At 41.9% G+C, this 17,223-nt stretch overlaps 1 protein-coding gene across 2 annotated transcripts in view; it reads left to right on the top strand.

Moving 5' to 3' along the window:
* Positions 1-17,223, top strand: part of GRM8 (glutamate metabotropic receptor 8) — a 572,661-nt gene that overhangs the window by 266,004 nt on the left and 289,434 nt on the right. For both annotated transcript variants that reach the window (XM_063134081.1, XM_063134079.1), the window contains exons 3-4: positions 12,884-13,019; positions 16,026-16,180. In XM_063134081.1, the coding sequence (XP_062990151.1) occupies positions 12,884-13,019; positions 16,026-16,180 (291 nt within the window). The remainder of the gene's footprint in view (positions 1-12,883; positions 13,020-16,025; positions 16,181-17,223) is intronic.

The following is a 17,223-nucleotide window of genomic DNA, read 5'->3' as shown; positions in this document are numbered from 1 at the left end:
GAGCAGAGGAACCGTGTCTTGTGAACATGGCATATTATAATCCTTAGAGTTATTGTTCAAGAGCTAGTCAAAAGAGTTAAATACAAAGCTTGAAAATGGAGTTAAATACATCTGAGATCCACAAGTTCAATCGCAGCTTTTAAAGCTCAGCTAAAAACTTTTCTTTTTCCTAAAGCCTTTAAAACTTGATGTTGCTTGGACTTTATACTGTTAGTTCTACCCTACCCTGTGCCTGTTTACCCTACCCAGTGCTTGTTTGCATTCTCTTCCCCTCCTCATTGCTTTACTATGATTTTATTAGATTGTAAGCCTATGCGGCAGGGCCTTGCTATTTACTGTTTTACTCTGTACAGCACCATGTACATTGATGGTGCTATATAAATAATAATAATAATAATAATAATAATAATAATAATAATAATAATAATAATACAAAGCTTGAAAACTCAAGCAAAATATTGGATTTTTTTAAAAAATTTAAGGAGTAACATTACTTTTAGAACCAAAACACCCCCACTACAGCTAATTGACATCAATGATCCTGTGGGTAAGGACAAGGCATGAGGGAGATAAAAGCCTTAGCTAGACCTAAGGATTATCCCAGGCAAATGGAGGGGTTGTCCCTGCCTGCTCCCGGGATCCCTTGTGTGTCTTTTGGATGCACAGGGATGATCCCAGGACGATCCCGGGATATAGGCATGGTGTAGTGAACATCAGGTTCTGCTCCTGCCCTTTCTTTGGGAGATGAAATGGTGGAGGAGGGCCATCCCACCAGCTCTGCTGACAGTCTACTTAATTTTATTTAGAACAGTACACAAATGACTACTCAAAATTCTCTACCCTGTTTTTGGCAGAGAAATTGTAGGAGAATTTCAATTTCACCTCCAATGGGAGGAGAAATTCTCCAACCATTTCTCACAAGTAGGGTAGGACAGCTTCTTTCTTTTTTTCGTTCTGGTTTTTTTTTTTTTTTTTTTGCACTGCCACAGCAAGCGGCAACGTCAGCAAATGTGATGGCCACCTGTCCGCCATTTTGCATTTTCCACAATTCCCTAAACCTAGCATTGTTCTGGGGCATGAGGAGAGGGGTGAGAGGGAAGGCAAACCCCACCAAATTCAGGTGCAGAGAGATGATTGTACAATGAAAGACAGGGCACTTGTACACACTCCTCAGCCACCTCTTAAGTAAACGAAGCCATGAGAATTTCCATGAAATTTCTTCTCCTTCAATTTTCTTTTCGAAAGCAATTTATTTGCCATCAAATAGAACAAGGATAGTCAAAAATACTTCCTTTTCCTTGTGTGTCATATATTTTTAGATTGTAAGCCTAAGGGCAGGGACTGTGTCCTTTGCTGATTGACTGCAAGCTGTCTCAGGAGCCATTTTCAGCAGAGGAGTGGGATAAAAATACTATAACAAACAAACAAACAAACAAACCAAAGCCTGAAATTGCCTTGCCTATTTTTAATGGGAGTAAGACTAGTTTGCAAATCTAATGAGGTACACCTACTCATTTGGAGTCCATATATGAGAAAATTAAGGGCCATTTATAATAAACAAGCCACAATGTGAAATGTTCTTAGTCCTGTTAGGGTACAATCCTATACTTAATTACCTGGGAGTAAGCCCTATTGAATTCAATGGGACCTACTTTGAGTAGGTACGTATAGAATTGCATTGCTAGTGGGTTAGTTTAACTTAAACCAATCACTGTTAGGTCATACTATGAGGATTTTTTAAAATGCTGAGGCTAATAGCATAAGCAAGTCTTTACACGGTTTTCATAATTGGGACAAAGCCTTTAAATTGGTATTTCTTCTACATCTGGCAATGGGGAACAGCTGGAGGCCAAATTCTCAAGCAGACAGTAAATGAACTAAGCTCACCTTTAAGTAAGAGACATGCAAAGTAACACATATCTTATATATGCTATATAACTTGAATTTTCATTCTTTCATTAGATAGTGAGCTTCTACAGAGAAGTTTCTATCATACATTTGTAGAGTAGGTAATATTTCAAAGAAATCACATTAAAGTTATTTAAGAGGTTAGTCAATAATTACAGTGAAGTAGTGGAAGTAGTTTAAATTCAGACTGAGGGAATGTGTGTGTTCCTTTCTCTCCCCCACTCCCAGTATAATTGCAAAGAAAATGTAAAATAACATTGTTCTGTAGACTTTTGAAGAGGAAAATGTGGCATTATCCTATACTAAGCATCTATTTTGGGCTGCTAGATGGTTTTGTGTGTGTGGTTTCTTTGTTTTGTTTTTTTACATTTAATGTCTTACTAACAAAGCTACTAAAAGGTTTCTCATGTATAATGGGAACCAAAAGAGTATTTCCCCTCTCTTAGTTCAGTAAGATTGCTTTTGAAAGTAATAGGGCAATAATACAAATAATCTTAGAAAGTTTTTTTGTCGAGAAAGCAAAATGAGTAGTTTGTCTTAAAATCATTTGTCCTAAAATGTCTCCCTATAGCATGGGCTATTTTGATATATTGTTCCCTATGCTTGAAGAAATAGCGATCCCGTGTCTCTAAGACAACTGTTCCCTACAACTTCATAAATCCTTTCTTCTGATTTCCTACCTATTTACCGATTGAGAAGGAGAGAGGATAGTCTGATTCTATAAACTTTTCACATTGTGGCTCTAGTCTGCCATATTTGGAATCAGTGGGAATTAAGAACACTTAATTGCAGATATGCATATGATGTTCATCTGACAGATGAAATGTCATTAGACAGATGAAATGTTATTAGAGTTTTTATACAATGCACATGTTATTTCCTAAACTAAACAGAAAACCAAAAGCTATAGTTCCCAAGCGCTGGAATAATCTTCAAAATCTCCAGTGCTGCTGAATGTATTACACTGATATTCTATTTCTATGACTGTAATGGAGAGGAAACAAGCTATGTCTGGCACTGAACAATAGTCTTGGAGCATGATTTTTATCACAAGAAGAAAAGCAGCTCTATACTTATTATCTGTGTCTTCAGATCTTACAGTGTGTTCTTGCTTGATAACCAGCATTTTTCACTAAAATGACAAAGGAAATTGTAATGGTTATTTATAGAGAAATGATCAAACAATACATGGGAATATTTTTCATACTCTTGTGGGGCCTGAGAGTTTTATAGAGGCAATCTCATGGTGAATAAAGAGTTTAAAAGCTGTGCTCTGATGCAAAGATCTGTGTGCACTTGATTGTGGACATGGATTTCTGGTGCATGAGAAAATGTTGATGTGTTCTCGGCTTGATCTTTCCATACATTCAAATGTGCATGTGGAATTGGATCCCCCATGCCATGAGATGACTGGAGAAATGTTTGTAGGCAAAAGGGAGTGTTAGTGTAGAAATCAGAACTCTAGCTCACATTAACAGTCACTGGGTAGGGATGAGATTCTGCTGAAGCCTTTACATTGCAGCCAGGCTGGTCACCGGTACACCTAGGTGTGACCACATTACACCAGTTTTAAAATCTCTTCACTGGCTGCCAATTAGTTTCCAGGCGAAGTATAAAGTGTTGGTTATTACCTTTAAAGCCCTACATGGTTTGGGTCCAGGCTACCTGCGGGATCACCTTCTCCCATACAATCCGCCCTGCACACTCAGGTCCTCTGGGAAGAATCTACTTCAGTCAACCAAAACTAGGCTGATGGGTATTACCCAGAGGACCTTCTCTTCTGCTGCTCCCAGACTGTAGAATGGCCTGCCGGAGGTGATTCATCAACTTGACAGTCTTTTAGCATTTAAAAAAGCAATAAAGACTGATCTATTCTGGTAGGCTTATACAATGAAATTTTAGAATGTTTTTAAGATGTTTTAAGGATTTTTAATTTTGTATGCTATGTTTTTAAATCAGTTTTAATGTGTTTTATATTCACTATTGTTCCCCGCCTCGATCTAAGTTGAGAGGTGGGTAATAAATCATTATTATTATTATTATTATTATTATTATTGATACTAAATGTAAAGATGGGAATCCATTTGGGGTGGAAGAGTTTTTAGGTTAAGCCCCCAGACTTCATTTCATTTCCAGCTGTAGTGCCTGACTTTCTGTAAACTGCCCAGAGAGCCCTGGCTATGGGAGCGGTATATAAGTGCAATAAATAAATAAATAAATAAATAAATCTGCAGTGAGTTGGGCCAGTTTATGGATTTTACCTGCCATTTTGTGCATCCTTTTTTTTTCATAGGTTCTACTGTTTGTGCAACTTTATGAGCCATTTGTGAAGATTTCTGAGCAGTTTATGCAAATCATGGTGAGATTTGTACAATTTGGCCAAATTTGCACAAATTGCAGAACCTGGGGGTGGTGGTGGTGGAATGCACAGATTAGTTCCCGGAGTTTGGGTAAAATCCCACAGTTTGGCTTGCAAATGCAAAGCTAGTTGTACATGCTGTGGAACTCCCATGAATCAAAGAGATTTTCCAGCGATGGACATCACTAATGATAGACAGATACCCCTCAACATTCTTGTAATGTGTATATTAGCAAAAATAAAACAAAACAAAGTAACAGAAAAGCAACAACCCTGAACAACACTGTGTAATTCTCCCATTATTCAGAAACTCACTAAGGGTGAAGACTGGCAGATGTTCTAATAATACATAACATTTATATAGCATTATAATTAGGCCAAGTGAAGTGGTGCCTCAGGCAGCAGATGCTGAGGGAAAGGGAGCAGACAGCTGTGTGGTCTCTTCTATATCCCTCCTAAGTTAGCCTGCTCCACTCAGGTGCGGTGGAGGATGCTATTCCATTGCCAGGGTTGAACTGTCAGTTTGGTCAGTTTTTCTACATAGAATGGGGGAGGCACCATCTTGTGTTTTGATTCAGGCACCAAAATGTCCTATGCCAGCCTTGAATTTTGTAAAATCTTCAAAGTGCTTCAGAGAAATTGCCTCATAATCCTTAGAACAGGGGTGTTGAACCTTGGGCCTGCAGGCCAAATCTGGCCTGCCTGGTGTCCCAATATGGCTTCCCCAGAGTTCTCCAGCAGGCTACTCCTCTTTCTCCACCACACTAGGGGCGTTACTAGACGAGGCTCTAGCGCGCGTTACCTTCCGCAGTCACGTCGAGGCTTCCAGATGACGTTCACGAGGATCCGCCGTTATCCCGCGGTGAAGCCTCTTTCTCCCGACTTTAAAAAAGTGAGTTTTAGGACGCCTTTTCCTGCTGTCCCGCAGTAATTCGGAGTACGTGTGGGAGGATGTGAGGTCACTGCGGTCCGCACTGGGCAGGAAAAGGCGTGCTAAGGGGGAGTGGTCAGCGGCTTCGGTCAAGCCGCCTCCGCCATTTGCGCGCAGTCCGGCAGCTGGGGCAGCGCGGCGGAGCGGCTTTTTTTTTTTATTTCCCCAGTGACAGTTTGCTCAGGAACGGAGGACCGGAAAAGTGGCTGGTGACTCCTTGCGGTGGGCAGCTACCGTGGCCGCATAATGGCGGTGCTGTACGCTGCCTGTTAGTGTGGGTACCAGGCTGGCAGAGGGCAGAGCTGTTTGTGGGCTGCTGCCATGGCTACGGCCAGATGTGGGTTGGCTCCTTGGGATGGGGCAGAGGGCACAGAGGCGATCATCGCCGCCGACACCTCAGAGGCATGATGGGAGATGTAGGCACAGAGTGGCCATGCAGACGATTGACCTCGGGTCATATGACACCCGCCACGACCCCCATCAGGAAGTGAGCGCATCAATGTTGACCCTCAACAGCACCAGCAGCACTTCGGCTGGCACTGGCACTGCCGCCGCTGCCGCCGCCAGGGCCGGCGGCGGCATCGCTGACGGCTGCGCAAGTTTGCGGTCTTTCGGACGTGCGCAAACCGTGCAGCGAGCGGAAAAAAAAGCCGCGGCAATCAGGCCGGTGTGGCTGCGCAACCGTTCTCGCGGCGGCAGCAGCACAACCGGCGCAAACTTCCGCCACAAATCGAAGGCAGGTGTGGATGATGAGGCGTCACGGCTGAACGGGAAAAGCCGCTTTCACCGCTCCTCAACGACGGAACACCCGGTACGTCTAGCAACGCCCTAGGTTGTTTCCCCTTCCTCTCCACTAGTTGCCATTGGTTTGGTGGTTTCCTGGCTTCCCCCTTTCACCTTCAGCCCCACCTACCACTGAAATAGCTTTCCCTGAAACTGAATTCGGCCCTTGGGCTGAAAGGGGTTTGGCATCCCTACCGTCGAACAACCCCATAAGGCAACTGGGTAGAATTATTATTCCCATGGATGGATACTCTTATATGGATACTCTTGTTTTTATACGGTTGTTTTTATGTTTCTGATGGTTTTTAAATTTTGTATACTTTTTAATATTTACTGTTTTAACGTTTGTGAACTGCCCAGAGAGCTTCGGCTATGGGGAGGTATATAAATATATTAAATAAATAAATAAATAAATAAAGCTGAGACTGAGAAATTGTGACTTGCCCAATGCCACCTAGTGAGTTGAGATTCAAACAGGTAACTTCCTAACTCCTAGCCTGACTCTTAGCCATTAAACTTCTCCTGGTCTCATTGTAAGTGTGGTGGAAGTACATGGAACACACATTTGCTAAACTAAAAATCAAGGCTGGGCAGCCTGAAGTCTGGAGCCCTATTCCCCACTCTGAACCCCAGATCCTCCCATGGGCTACAGTCATGCTGCCATGGCATCAGTAAAACAACAACAACAACCATTTGAATTCAACCTAAATTTGTTCTTAGTAAGTCTCTCTAGTGGTTTGCTGCCAAATTTCAGAAGAGACCTGATGATTATTTTAAATGTTTGGGGGCTGATGGGGGGCTGTGAGGGCCTCAATGCAGAATTCAGGAAATTCCACCATACTCTTCACCCAACTGGCTTCTCAATTGAACATGTGCATTTTTTCTCAATCAGACCAAAAAAGAAAAGAAAAATAAAGCCACTCACATTTGGGAACATGAACAAGGCAAACTGAGCTACAAAGCGGTATTTGGTAAACCCTGAGGAGCTCAAACACCACAGTTTCTCATCCCTAGACTCACATTCCTATTGCCAGCCATGGATAATGTATGGATTCTGCTGGCAATCCATGTTTAAATACCGTCTTTAATGTTTTGATGCTATGTTATTTCCAGCTTTGATTGGCTCCTGTAAATCAATGTATGATTACTTTCTACCAACACACAGGGTTGGGGAGTACACAGATAAAGAGATAAAGCAATTGCTTTGTTTGTCAGGCAATACCTGGCAGAATTTATTATGAATGGAGTGGGAAGGCTGAAGTGCATTTTGATTTGTTCCTATTAGTGTCAAAGACATTTTTCAACACAGAGATGCTAAGATGCCCAATGTAGTTATGATTGAATGAACTGTTGCAATGATGGAAATGGTGTTTCTCTTGTGCCATTAAACTCTAGGAAAACAACTATTCAGATAGTGCTGGCTTTTTTTCTTTTCTTTTTTACATTCCTAGATATCCATTCTTTATAGATGGCAGAATGCAGTATATAATGGATAAGCATTTGTAACTTTTCAGGGTCTGTTACATGCAAGGGGAATGGTTTTCTTAAAAGCCACTGCATGACTAGCAGTAGCTGAAAATTCTATTAGTGAAATTTATGAGGTAACATATTGTCCTTCCTCTGTCACTTTTCCTTAAGAATCAGTTTTCTTTCCTGTGCATGGATGATTTTAGGGGATGGTTGAAAGCTTAATGTTCTTTTTAGAGACTTATTTTTCTCACAGAGCTCTGAATACTTGGGTAACAAAAAGTAACAGTACATCTGTTCTGTATTTCCCAAAGCATACATTGTCAGTTTTGAAGCCCCATTAATTCAGAAATAGCTGATCTCTTTATCTGATTGACTGTGTGTCAGAAAAGGTAACATTGTTATTCAAGTAGTGTTTAAATACATTCATGTCAACCTGTCTTTTCAAAAATGTGACACCATGAAGGCCCAAGCTTCAAAGTGTCTTAAGGCTCCCGCAACAAGAAATACGGTGGACTCTGTTGGTCACAGAGCCGTGGGTCAGGATCAGACAAAAATAGTCAAGCGACAATGGACTGAACTGGGAGATAATATAACCTTATATTGGTAGGTAGAGAGTTTTAGCAGTCACTTCCAGAATTACATGAAAACCAAAGAGTAACCAAGAATAAAATGGGACTGTGTATGTGACTATTGACTAGCAGGGGAAATATATTTGCACATATAAGTTCCCAGATACAATAGACAGTATCCAACTATGTAATTCTGTTAGTGCAAATGTTGTTGTTCTTGTTGGTATTGTTATTATTATATTGCACTAGCAGAAACTAGTTTGGAACTATGTGCAAAAGAAGAATCCAACTAAAGTTATGCTGCACAAGCAGTTTTGCACAACTCTTGTTTGCTTTACAGTCATCCCATTGTTAAAGCAAACAACGCAGCAAAGCTAGTGAAGAGAGTGAAGAACAGCTATAGAAATGCTAGTATGAGAGAGTATGAGAACCAACCTAGCAGAGCTATGTGTGACTAATGCACATGGAGGTAAGTTCATGGCAAGCATGGTGCTATTTGGAGGGACCATGGCAATTTGGGAAGGGGGAATTTAAGCTGGCCCTCTTTTGATTTTCATGCCAAATTTGCACACACAAATTTCCCTATGGGAGGATGGGAGTTAAACATACGAACACACAAAGAATTTCCATTGGGATCCATGGATATGTTTCTCCTTTTTATAACCCCTTCCCTCCGTAGGATTTGTGCATGTGTGGAATTTTGGAATCAGTATCAGTGGTGGGAAAGCTCACCCCTCTCCTGAATCACCATTGCCCCAATTCAAATCAGGGCCACACATGCTTGTACAGATGGAAGTAAGTTTGTCATGCATAGCTCTGTTATGTGAGATTCAAAGAACAGCTAGTTTGGCCCTAAGTACATGAGAGGGAGAGGCAGTAAAGTGGCTGGTAGTTGCTGGTGGCCCTGGGGCCTTGCAGTGAAGGACCCTGGAACAGACATTCAATGCCAGACTTTGAAGAGCAACGCACTCTGAGCCCTTTGCCTGGATGGATGAATCTGTCAGTTTCAGTTTCAGCCCACATTCATTTTAAAACAAACAACCTCAAGTTCTTTGTCCTGAGTATGGAAAATGATGGGAATTTTGGTAAAAATCATATCAAAATCAAGCAAACTAAATTCTCACCCATCATTAGCTACAGTTTTATCTTCACAGTGTGATCCTATTATTGTCTTCTCAGAGGTGAATCTTGCTGCATTCATTGGGACTTAATCCCAGATAAGACTATGTAGGATTGCAGCCAGAGGGAACAATCCTATGGCCCCTGGACAGGGTCTGGGAGACCATAGGAAAATTTGGATTCCTGGATCCAAGGTCAGAGACAGTGCTCTGACCACAGATCCAGGACTCCATCCTCCTTTCCCTTGCAGCTGGTGCAGAGAGACTCATGCCAGCTTCCTCTCAGAGGTTGCAAAGACAACCTTGGAGAGAGGCTAAAGGGGCAATGTTAATAGATAGGAGGGGCCAGGGGAAGTCCAGGGCACAATGTATCCAGAGGCCTCTCCAGCCTCCATCCTTCCTGCTAGATGGGTGAAAAAGCAAAGTTGACCTTAGAGAGGGGGTAGAGGCATGCTAGTGGTTGGTGAGGGGACTGGGGAATCTGGGACACAATGTACCCAGAGGCCTCACCAGCTGCCTTCCTGCCTGCTCTAAGGCCGCCCCCCTAGATGGTTGAAAAGCCCATCTGGCCAAAATGCAGAGGGGGAGGAGCACAAAGACAAAAAATCATCTCTGATGCTCCTCCTGTTCCGCATAGGATGCCCGTAAGCCTCAGAATTCAGAGGCTTACAGGTGTCACCACAGGATTATGCCCTAATATCTTGATATGTGTTGATTTCGGGGGGGGGGGGGTCCTTAACCAATCTTAACTTTTATTTAATAGAACTGGATCAAATCTATCTAAATTATATTACCACTGACTGTATAGAAGAAAAGTAAAAGAATAGTAGTGCTGGGCCAAATCCTGCCCCCTATTTTGGGGAACTTTATTCCTGTGAAAGAGGCATTGTTTTTTCTGCATCTTCAACAGGAAGGAGGGGAATTCAGAGAACTTTCTCCTTGGGGAGGGGGACAGAGTTTCCACGTAGCTTTTTTTAAGTGTAGCTGATTGCTGAGGGGCCCTTTTCCTATTTTTTAGCTGTTTTTTTTTAAACACCCCTTCCATTAACATTTGAAGGAGCCCAGCAGTTCTTAGTAAATGCGTTTTGGAGACCATGTGACTTCACCCTCTCCGATAAGCATTCAGTAAGAACTTCTGGGCTCCTCAAAATGCCAGGGGTGCTTTAAAATAATTAAAAAAAGGAAGACCCCTCAACAACTGGCTACATTTAAAAGGTATGTGGAAACCTTGTCCCCTTCCCCAAAATTTACCTCTCTCAGACTCTTTCGCTCAAGTTTTCACTCCACCCCCCCCCCCCAAAGAAATGCTGAAAATGGAATGGTCAAAATTTTCGGTACAAAATAATAGTTTGAAAAGCAACCCAAGTTAAGAAAAAAGTTGCATAGACAAGTACTAGAAGTATTCAACACTGGACTGGTTTGAAAGCCTTCTGTACTGTCAAATTCTATTTGATTCTTTCAGATTAATATTTGCTATAATAGAGCTTTATACTCATTCCATTCTAACAAATACATTATTTAACATTGTTTGGACATGTCAATCATAAAAATGTAAGAGAAACAATGTGGATTAGCCCCAAAGTCTATCTAGTTCATCATCTTGTTCCAACCGTGGCTGGCTATATGCTTCCCGGAAGCCCGCAACTAGGGCTTGAAAGCAACAGCAACTGGCATTTAGAGACATACTACTTCTGAACGAGAAAGTTCCATTTAGCGATTGGGACTAGTAGCCCCTTATAGACTTTCATCCATTCATTTGTTCAATGCAGTGGTAATCGTTTGGTAGCTGATTCCTCAGGTTATTTATGTGTTGTGTGAAGAAGCACTTCCTTTTCTTGGTTCTGAATGTAGTGCTACTCGGTGCTTTAGCCTGCCTTTATGACAAAGGTTTATCAGCCTTCCTTAGTCATTTTGGTTGACCTTTTCGGCAATGTTTTCCGTTCTATGGTGTCTTTTTGAGATGGGGCGCCCGATTTGTACACAGTAATCCAAAGAGCACCGCCTCGATGCTTTACATAAAGCCTTTACAGAAGTTGACATTTTTATTGTCGGTTGCTTTCCTAATGATTCCTCCAAACATAGAATTTACATTTTGTGCTGCTATGGCCACTGGCTTTTCTGCTACCATGGGCTGTAGGTTTATTTGTTACTGAATAAGAGTGTGGTAAAGGAAACTTTGATTCTCCTTCCTGCTTGGATATAAACGTGGGAAAGGCTACATGAGTTTGGCCTTCAGCATGATTATTTATTGTCTTGGCTATTACAAGTCTCTTCAGAGCATGTTGAGTTGAAAAAAGCAGGCTGGGTATCTGACAAACTATATGATAGTTTAAAGTTTCGTGGCATGCTAATGTAAGTCTACTTCATTAACAACTATGCTACATGAGGCATGGCCTTGAAGTACTTCCTTTCCAATAAGCTGAATGGTGTTTAATGGCCCCCTACATATTACATTCCGTAGAGGGCGTGCCGCCTTCCTAGTGTTCCCAATTAGCTTTACCCTAGATTTTGTCAGGGAAATGTATAAATATGCTCCTTGGCCTAAGGCTGGCATCAGCACCCAACATGGTGGGGGAAATCCTGGATCCCATGCTGCCACTGACATTAGCCTTCCTCTTTTTGTTTTAATTTCTACATTTTTCATGATTCATAAATGGGCCAGGTGGCAGCCACTACTACCTTCCTTATTCCCAGTACCTCTGGGCTCCAACCCCATATACACATTGGAGGCAAATCCAGAGGTACTTTGGATAAGGACGATTATCAAAGCTGGTGGAGGCTGGTGGCTCTGATTTCATTGGGGCTGCGATTCCATTCTGGGTTTCAGTCGGAACCAGCCAGAACTCTAAAAGAATTATCCATGGTGCTAAACCCAAAATAGTTTCAGCGCCTTGGGTATCTCCTTTACAGTTCTCGTTGCTTTTGACTGAAACCCAGAATGGAATCACACCTCGCCAAAATCGGAGCCACCAGCCTCCACTGGACCTAGCAGCAGATACCACTGTAGCTGCCCTGCCCAGAGCTTCTCTTTACAGTAAGAGGCTGCAGCAGTGATGGGTGGCTGGAGCTCTACTGCTGGTCCCTTTGCTGCCTGCTGCCATCACCCACCTCCATCCATCCCTTGGCAAGCTTTGGGAAGGGGGCACCAGGGGGTTACTGGGTGGAGGGCCCCAGAGGATGTCTTCTTCAGGGGCTCATCAAACCTGGTGCCAGCCCTGAATGAGCTTGCACTATTTGACTTGCGAATAAAATGAAGCTTTTATTAATGACCCGACACAACTCTAATAAGATGCTTAAATAAGGAAGGCAGCATAATTAAAATGCCCTAGTTAGCAACTGCAGTAGTCAAGGCTGTGTTTCCCAGGAGAAGCATGCAGGTTCATGGCCACTTTATTGTACCCACTGCAATATTTCTCCGTGAACTGCGTTCTTGCTGTCGTGCTTAGGAAGTCACAATGTTCAGCCTCAGGAACCTCTGCCCATGGTATTCCTCTGCCATAAGTACAAGTCTGTGGCAAAATTAAAACCAAAAAGATTCAGAGCATTTGGCAGCCATCTAAGATTTACAATGGCAGATGTAGGTGCATTGCAGTTGCAAGATTACATTCCTAAAGTGTTTTTGGCTCGGCGGTCTCCTATAAAACCATTTTGCGATTTCATACCGACAATAGTTTACAGACAGCTTGCCGCCAATTAGCTTTTCTTTTCTTACCCCCTCCTCTCCCTTCCCTCCCTCCCTCCCTAGGTGGTGTTTGCATTGCTCAGTCTTTAAAAATCCCCCGTGAGCCACGACCGGGAGAGTTTGACAAGATCATCAAGCGCTTGATGGAGACTCCGAACGCTCGCGCGGTAATCATGTTTACAAATGAGGATGATATCAGGTGAGTGTTTCTATCTCTATTCCAGTCTTCTTGTGTAGGATGGGCAACTTGTTATTGAAAACCATATATTTGGTTAGTCACACGTCGCTGCAGTGATTATTGTAAGGAGCTCTGGGTGTGAAAACAGTGCAATCCTCAGACACAAGGGGGAAATGTTACTTTACTACAGCAAAGAACAGCTTTGGCACAACCTGGTGCCCTCCAGGTGAGTCAGACAAAAAACTCCCAAAACTTCCCAACAGCTCAACACATCTGGAGGGCACCCGTTTCAGAGAAAGCTGGCATAAGTCCTACTTAGAGTAGACCCATTGAAATGGTGGGATTTGTTAGTCATGACTTATGTTGGATTTTACACACTGTATCCCTGCTCCAGAAAGACCCAACAATTTCTGGGTTACCAAGGATGACAAATCTATTATTTTAGAGATGGATGAGCTTTCAGAAGTTCTCTTTGGATTAACTTGGAAATGTTCCAAGACTTTTCAGGTTAAAAAAATCAGAAAAATCATCACGGTGGACTAATGTACACATCAGCCCTTACCATTCCCCAACCCCCTCCCACCATCCCCTATCCCCGCAACACTCTCCCTTTCTGTCGCTGAGCTATGAAGCATTGACAATGGTGGTGTGAACAGCAGCATGCAGGAAGAGAAGAGGAGAGGGGGGGGGACATATGCCCCTTTCTTTTCTCACTCTTCATCTCTCTGTAGGGATATAAGAAAGATCCATTTGGGGTTTGTGGGTGGAGTTCAATAACTTTTCCTAGGATCAGGCCCCTGGACTTCACTGGCTGCCAATTAGTTTCTGGACAAAGTATAAAGTGTTGGTTATTACCTTTAAAGCCCTACATGGTTTGAGTGCAGGTAACCTGTGGGATTGCCTTCTCCCATACAATCCGCCCTGCACACTCAGGTCCTCTGGGAAGAATTTACTTCAGTCAGCCAAACTAGGCTGACAACCATTACCCAGAGGATCTTCTGTTCTGCAGCTCCCAGACTGTGGAATGGCCTGCTGGGTTAGCTTCACCAACTTAACAGTCTTTCCGAATTTAAGAAAGCCATAAAGACTGATCTCTTCTGGCAGGCCTACCCAGTCAAATTTTAAGATGTCTTACTGTTATTTTAATAATGTATTAGTTTTATATATTTTTAATCAGTTCAACATATTTTATAGTATTTTTGTGTTCAATGTTCTTTCCCACCTTGATCCAGAGGGAGAGGTGGGTAAGAAATAATAATAATAATAATAATAATAATAATAATAATAATAATAATAGTGGTTCCTGCTGTGGTGCCTGACTTGAGGTGCAGTTTGTGGGCCAGTTCACAGATTTTCTGGGAATTTTGCACATTTTTGTGAGGGGGAGGTGTGCCACGACACAGGCTCTTTACAACAGGCCTGTCCGCGGACACTCCCTGCTCAAGCTAAGTACCACCACTTTGAGCTTGAGGTGAGGGACAAACACCACCTTTCTACAAACTATGTGGAGAAAGGGGCTAAACAGGAATAATTTCAGGAATAAAATAATGTGCTGTGAATTATATGTGCTGATGGTGAATTAATGTCAGAACAGGTGTTATATGTATATAACTGCAGATGATAAATGCCAAAGAGACACGAGGGATTTTTGTGAAAGTAAAACAAACTGAATAAAAATTTATTTCTATGTTCACAAACTTTGTTTCATAATAAAACTTTTCAGACCCTTGTTAAAACCTCTCATCCAATCCTTTCTCTCTTCTCATTCACGCTTTCCTTTCTCTCACACCTTCACTCTTGAACTTTCTTTATTATCAGGATTGTTTAATATACACCCACTGACTCTCTGCCCACTACACTCAAAAGACAACCCTCTTTACCCAGATCCTCTAATTCTCCCATCAAACCAAAGTACTTTAAAAACAAACCTCCCCTATCACCTCAGTCATTCCCTTATATATCCTCCTCCCCCCTCCTAAGATATTCAATCTCCACCCACTCAGGTCAACTTTCTAAACACAGTAGACTTACAAATCCTAGACAAACATTAGGGAACTGACTTGTGGGGTGTAATGCCACAAGAGGTTCTGCAATTGCACAAATTTCTTAGTAATTTCCACAAATTGCAGCTGAATTTGTGAAAATTGTGGCCGAATTTGAGGAAATTAATCAAATCATTGCCAAGTTTGCATATTTAAAAAATGCTCATGTTGTGCAAACTGTGGCACCCCCCCTGAAGGAAAAAAACGTTCCTGAAGCTTGGGGAACAGCCTGCAGCTTGACTCGCAAATGCAAAGCAAGTTGTACATGCCACAGAACTCCATTGAGCAAAAAAAAGAAAAAAAAAGAACTCAATTTCCCAGCAATGGAATCTCTGACATTTTGGATAGCAGGTTACTAGTACAAAAAGGCTAGGAGATAATGGAATGTCGTATCTTTCCCATAGTCACCCAAAGTAGGAAACCTGCAGCGTACCAGGGTGAAAGACAACAAGGGAGGGACTGGAAATTCCCCCTTTATCTCTTACCATCCCATTGTTACTGCTCCAATCACTGCATATCAATTAAGTAAAGCAAAAGGTGGAAGGTGATTTTTTGGGGGGAAGGGGGGACTGGCAGAAATTACTCTGTAGTAAAGCAAATGCTGGCTTTAGGGGGGATTCTTCTCCAGGCCAGAGAAGAATTTGGGGGAATTTCATTTGAGGTGGGCTTTTGTGAGCTCCCAATGTTTGTACCAACCTGACTGGGAAGAAACTTGCTGCCAACTGTAGTAAAATGGAAAAATGAAAGAAATGAACCAAAGAAGGATATATAGGAATATGCTAAAGAAGTGTGAAGAAAAGTTTGAGGCAAATTACCATGTTTAATATTAGTATATCTATACTCTGTTTTTAGGAGGAAAATATTTCATTCTGTCAGAAAGCATGTTTGATGAACTAGATAAAAGCATCCAGTTTTATGGGTCTCTTCTGAGAAAAAGGTTTTCAGTGTACATTTCAAAAGAACTATTTGTTTTGTTTATTTACAGGCGAATATTAGAGGCAGCTAAGAAAACCAACCAAACTGGACATTTCCTTTGGATAGGCTCAGACAGCTGGGGGTCTAAAATTTCACCTGTTTATCAGCAAGAAGAGATTGCAGAAGGGGCAGTCACCATTTTGCCCAAAAGAGCTTCCATTGACGGTAAGAGTAACCTATTGACTCAAGTTGGTATGAGCTCCTACAATCCTTAATGTGCAAATGTCACGTCAATTTGAGCCCTGTGCTGCAGAGAATTCAGAGTTCAGCCCTTTTCATGGTATTCTGATGATGACAGAGACAGACTTTGTATTGTTCTTGCATTGTGTTTTCTTCAGCTGCATTATCTTTTGGTTCCCTCTTGTATAATTATGGAGTGAAAGAGTTGCCTGAAGCAGTAGATTTCATTGTGCTTCCAATTTATGGCTACTCTGAGAAAAAGCAAAATAAAACGGAATTTCCTTCTGCAGCCAGCTCTGTTTTAAGCTTTGTATACTGCATACTGGATGCATTCCTAAGGAAGCTGCAACAGAACAAAATGAGTTCAGATTGTTATGAATCCAAAACTGCCTGGCTTCTCCCTCATCAGGCAGATTCCAAGGATTTGCAGAACAGTTTTTAACCTTTGGGAATTTTGCACAAATTTTGTCAAAATATACACAAAGAAAAACCATCAAAAATGTGCTTTCCCCCATAGGCTAAAGTGTGAAAATAATATTTTGGGGAAATTTGCACATTTTCACACATGCAGATTTGCACAAATTTGGAAACAACCCCCCCCCCCCAATTCCATCAATGGGCAGACAACAGAAAAAAAGCAGCCTGGTGAAATACTCACAAATGGTGAAATACTCACAAAATGGATTCTAGACAATCTGCATCCCATACCAGCAGCGCTATCCAGTATCCACACACCACTCACATCTCTTTTCCCACTGTCAGACATAATGCTTTTTGTACTGTTACCCATCCCCCATGCCATGTTACTGGTGTTATCTGGTGGGAATGAATCCTATACTTAACACTGGAAATTAGATGAACAATCCCTATTTACTCCCAGATCCTAAAGCAATAGCACAAAGGGCAGAAAACCTGCAGTCTCCATAAATATAAAGTTGCAAAGAGCGTGTCCTATTATTATTATTATTTATTTATTTATATAGCACCATCAATGTACATGGTGCTGTACAGCGTAAAACAGTAAATAG

The sequence above is a fragment of the Elgaria multicarinata genome, chromosome 9, assembly GCF_023053635.1.
Source record: "Elgaria multicarinata webbii isolate HBS135686 ecotype San Diego chromosome 9, rElgMul1.1.pri, whole genome shotgun sequence".
Lineage (NCBI taxonomy): Eukaryota > Metazoa > Chordata > Lepidosauria > Squamata > Anguidae > Elgaria > Elgaria multicarinata.
Note: the sequence above shows the minus strand (reverse complement) of the source record. Positions and strands in the feature narration are given on the sequence as shown.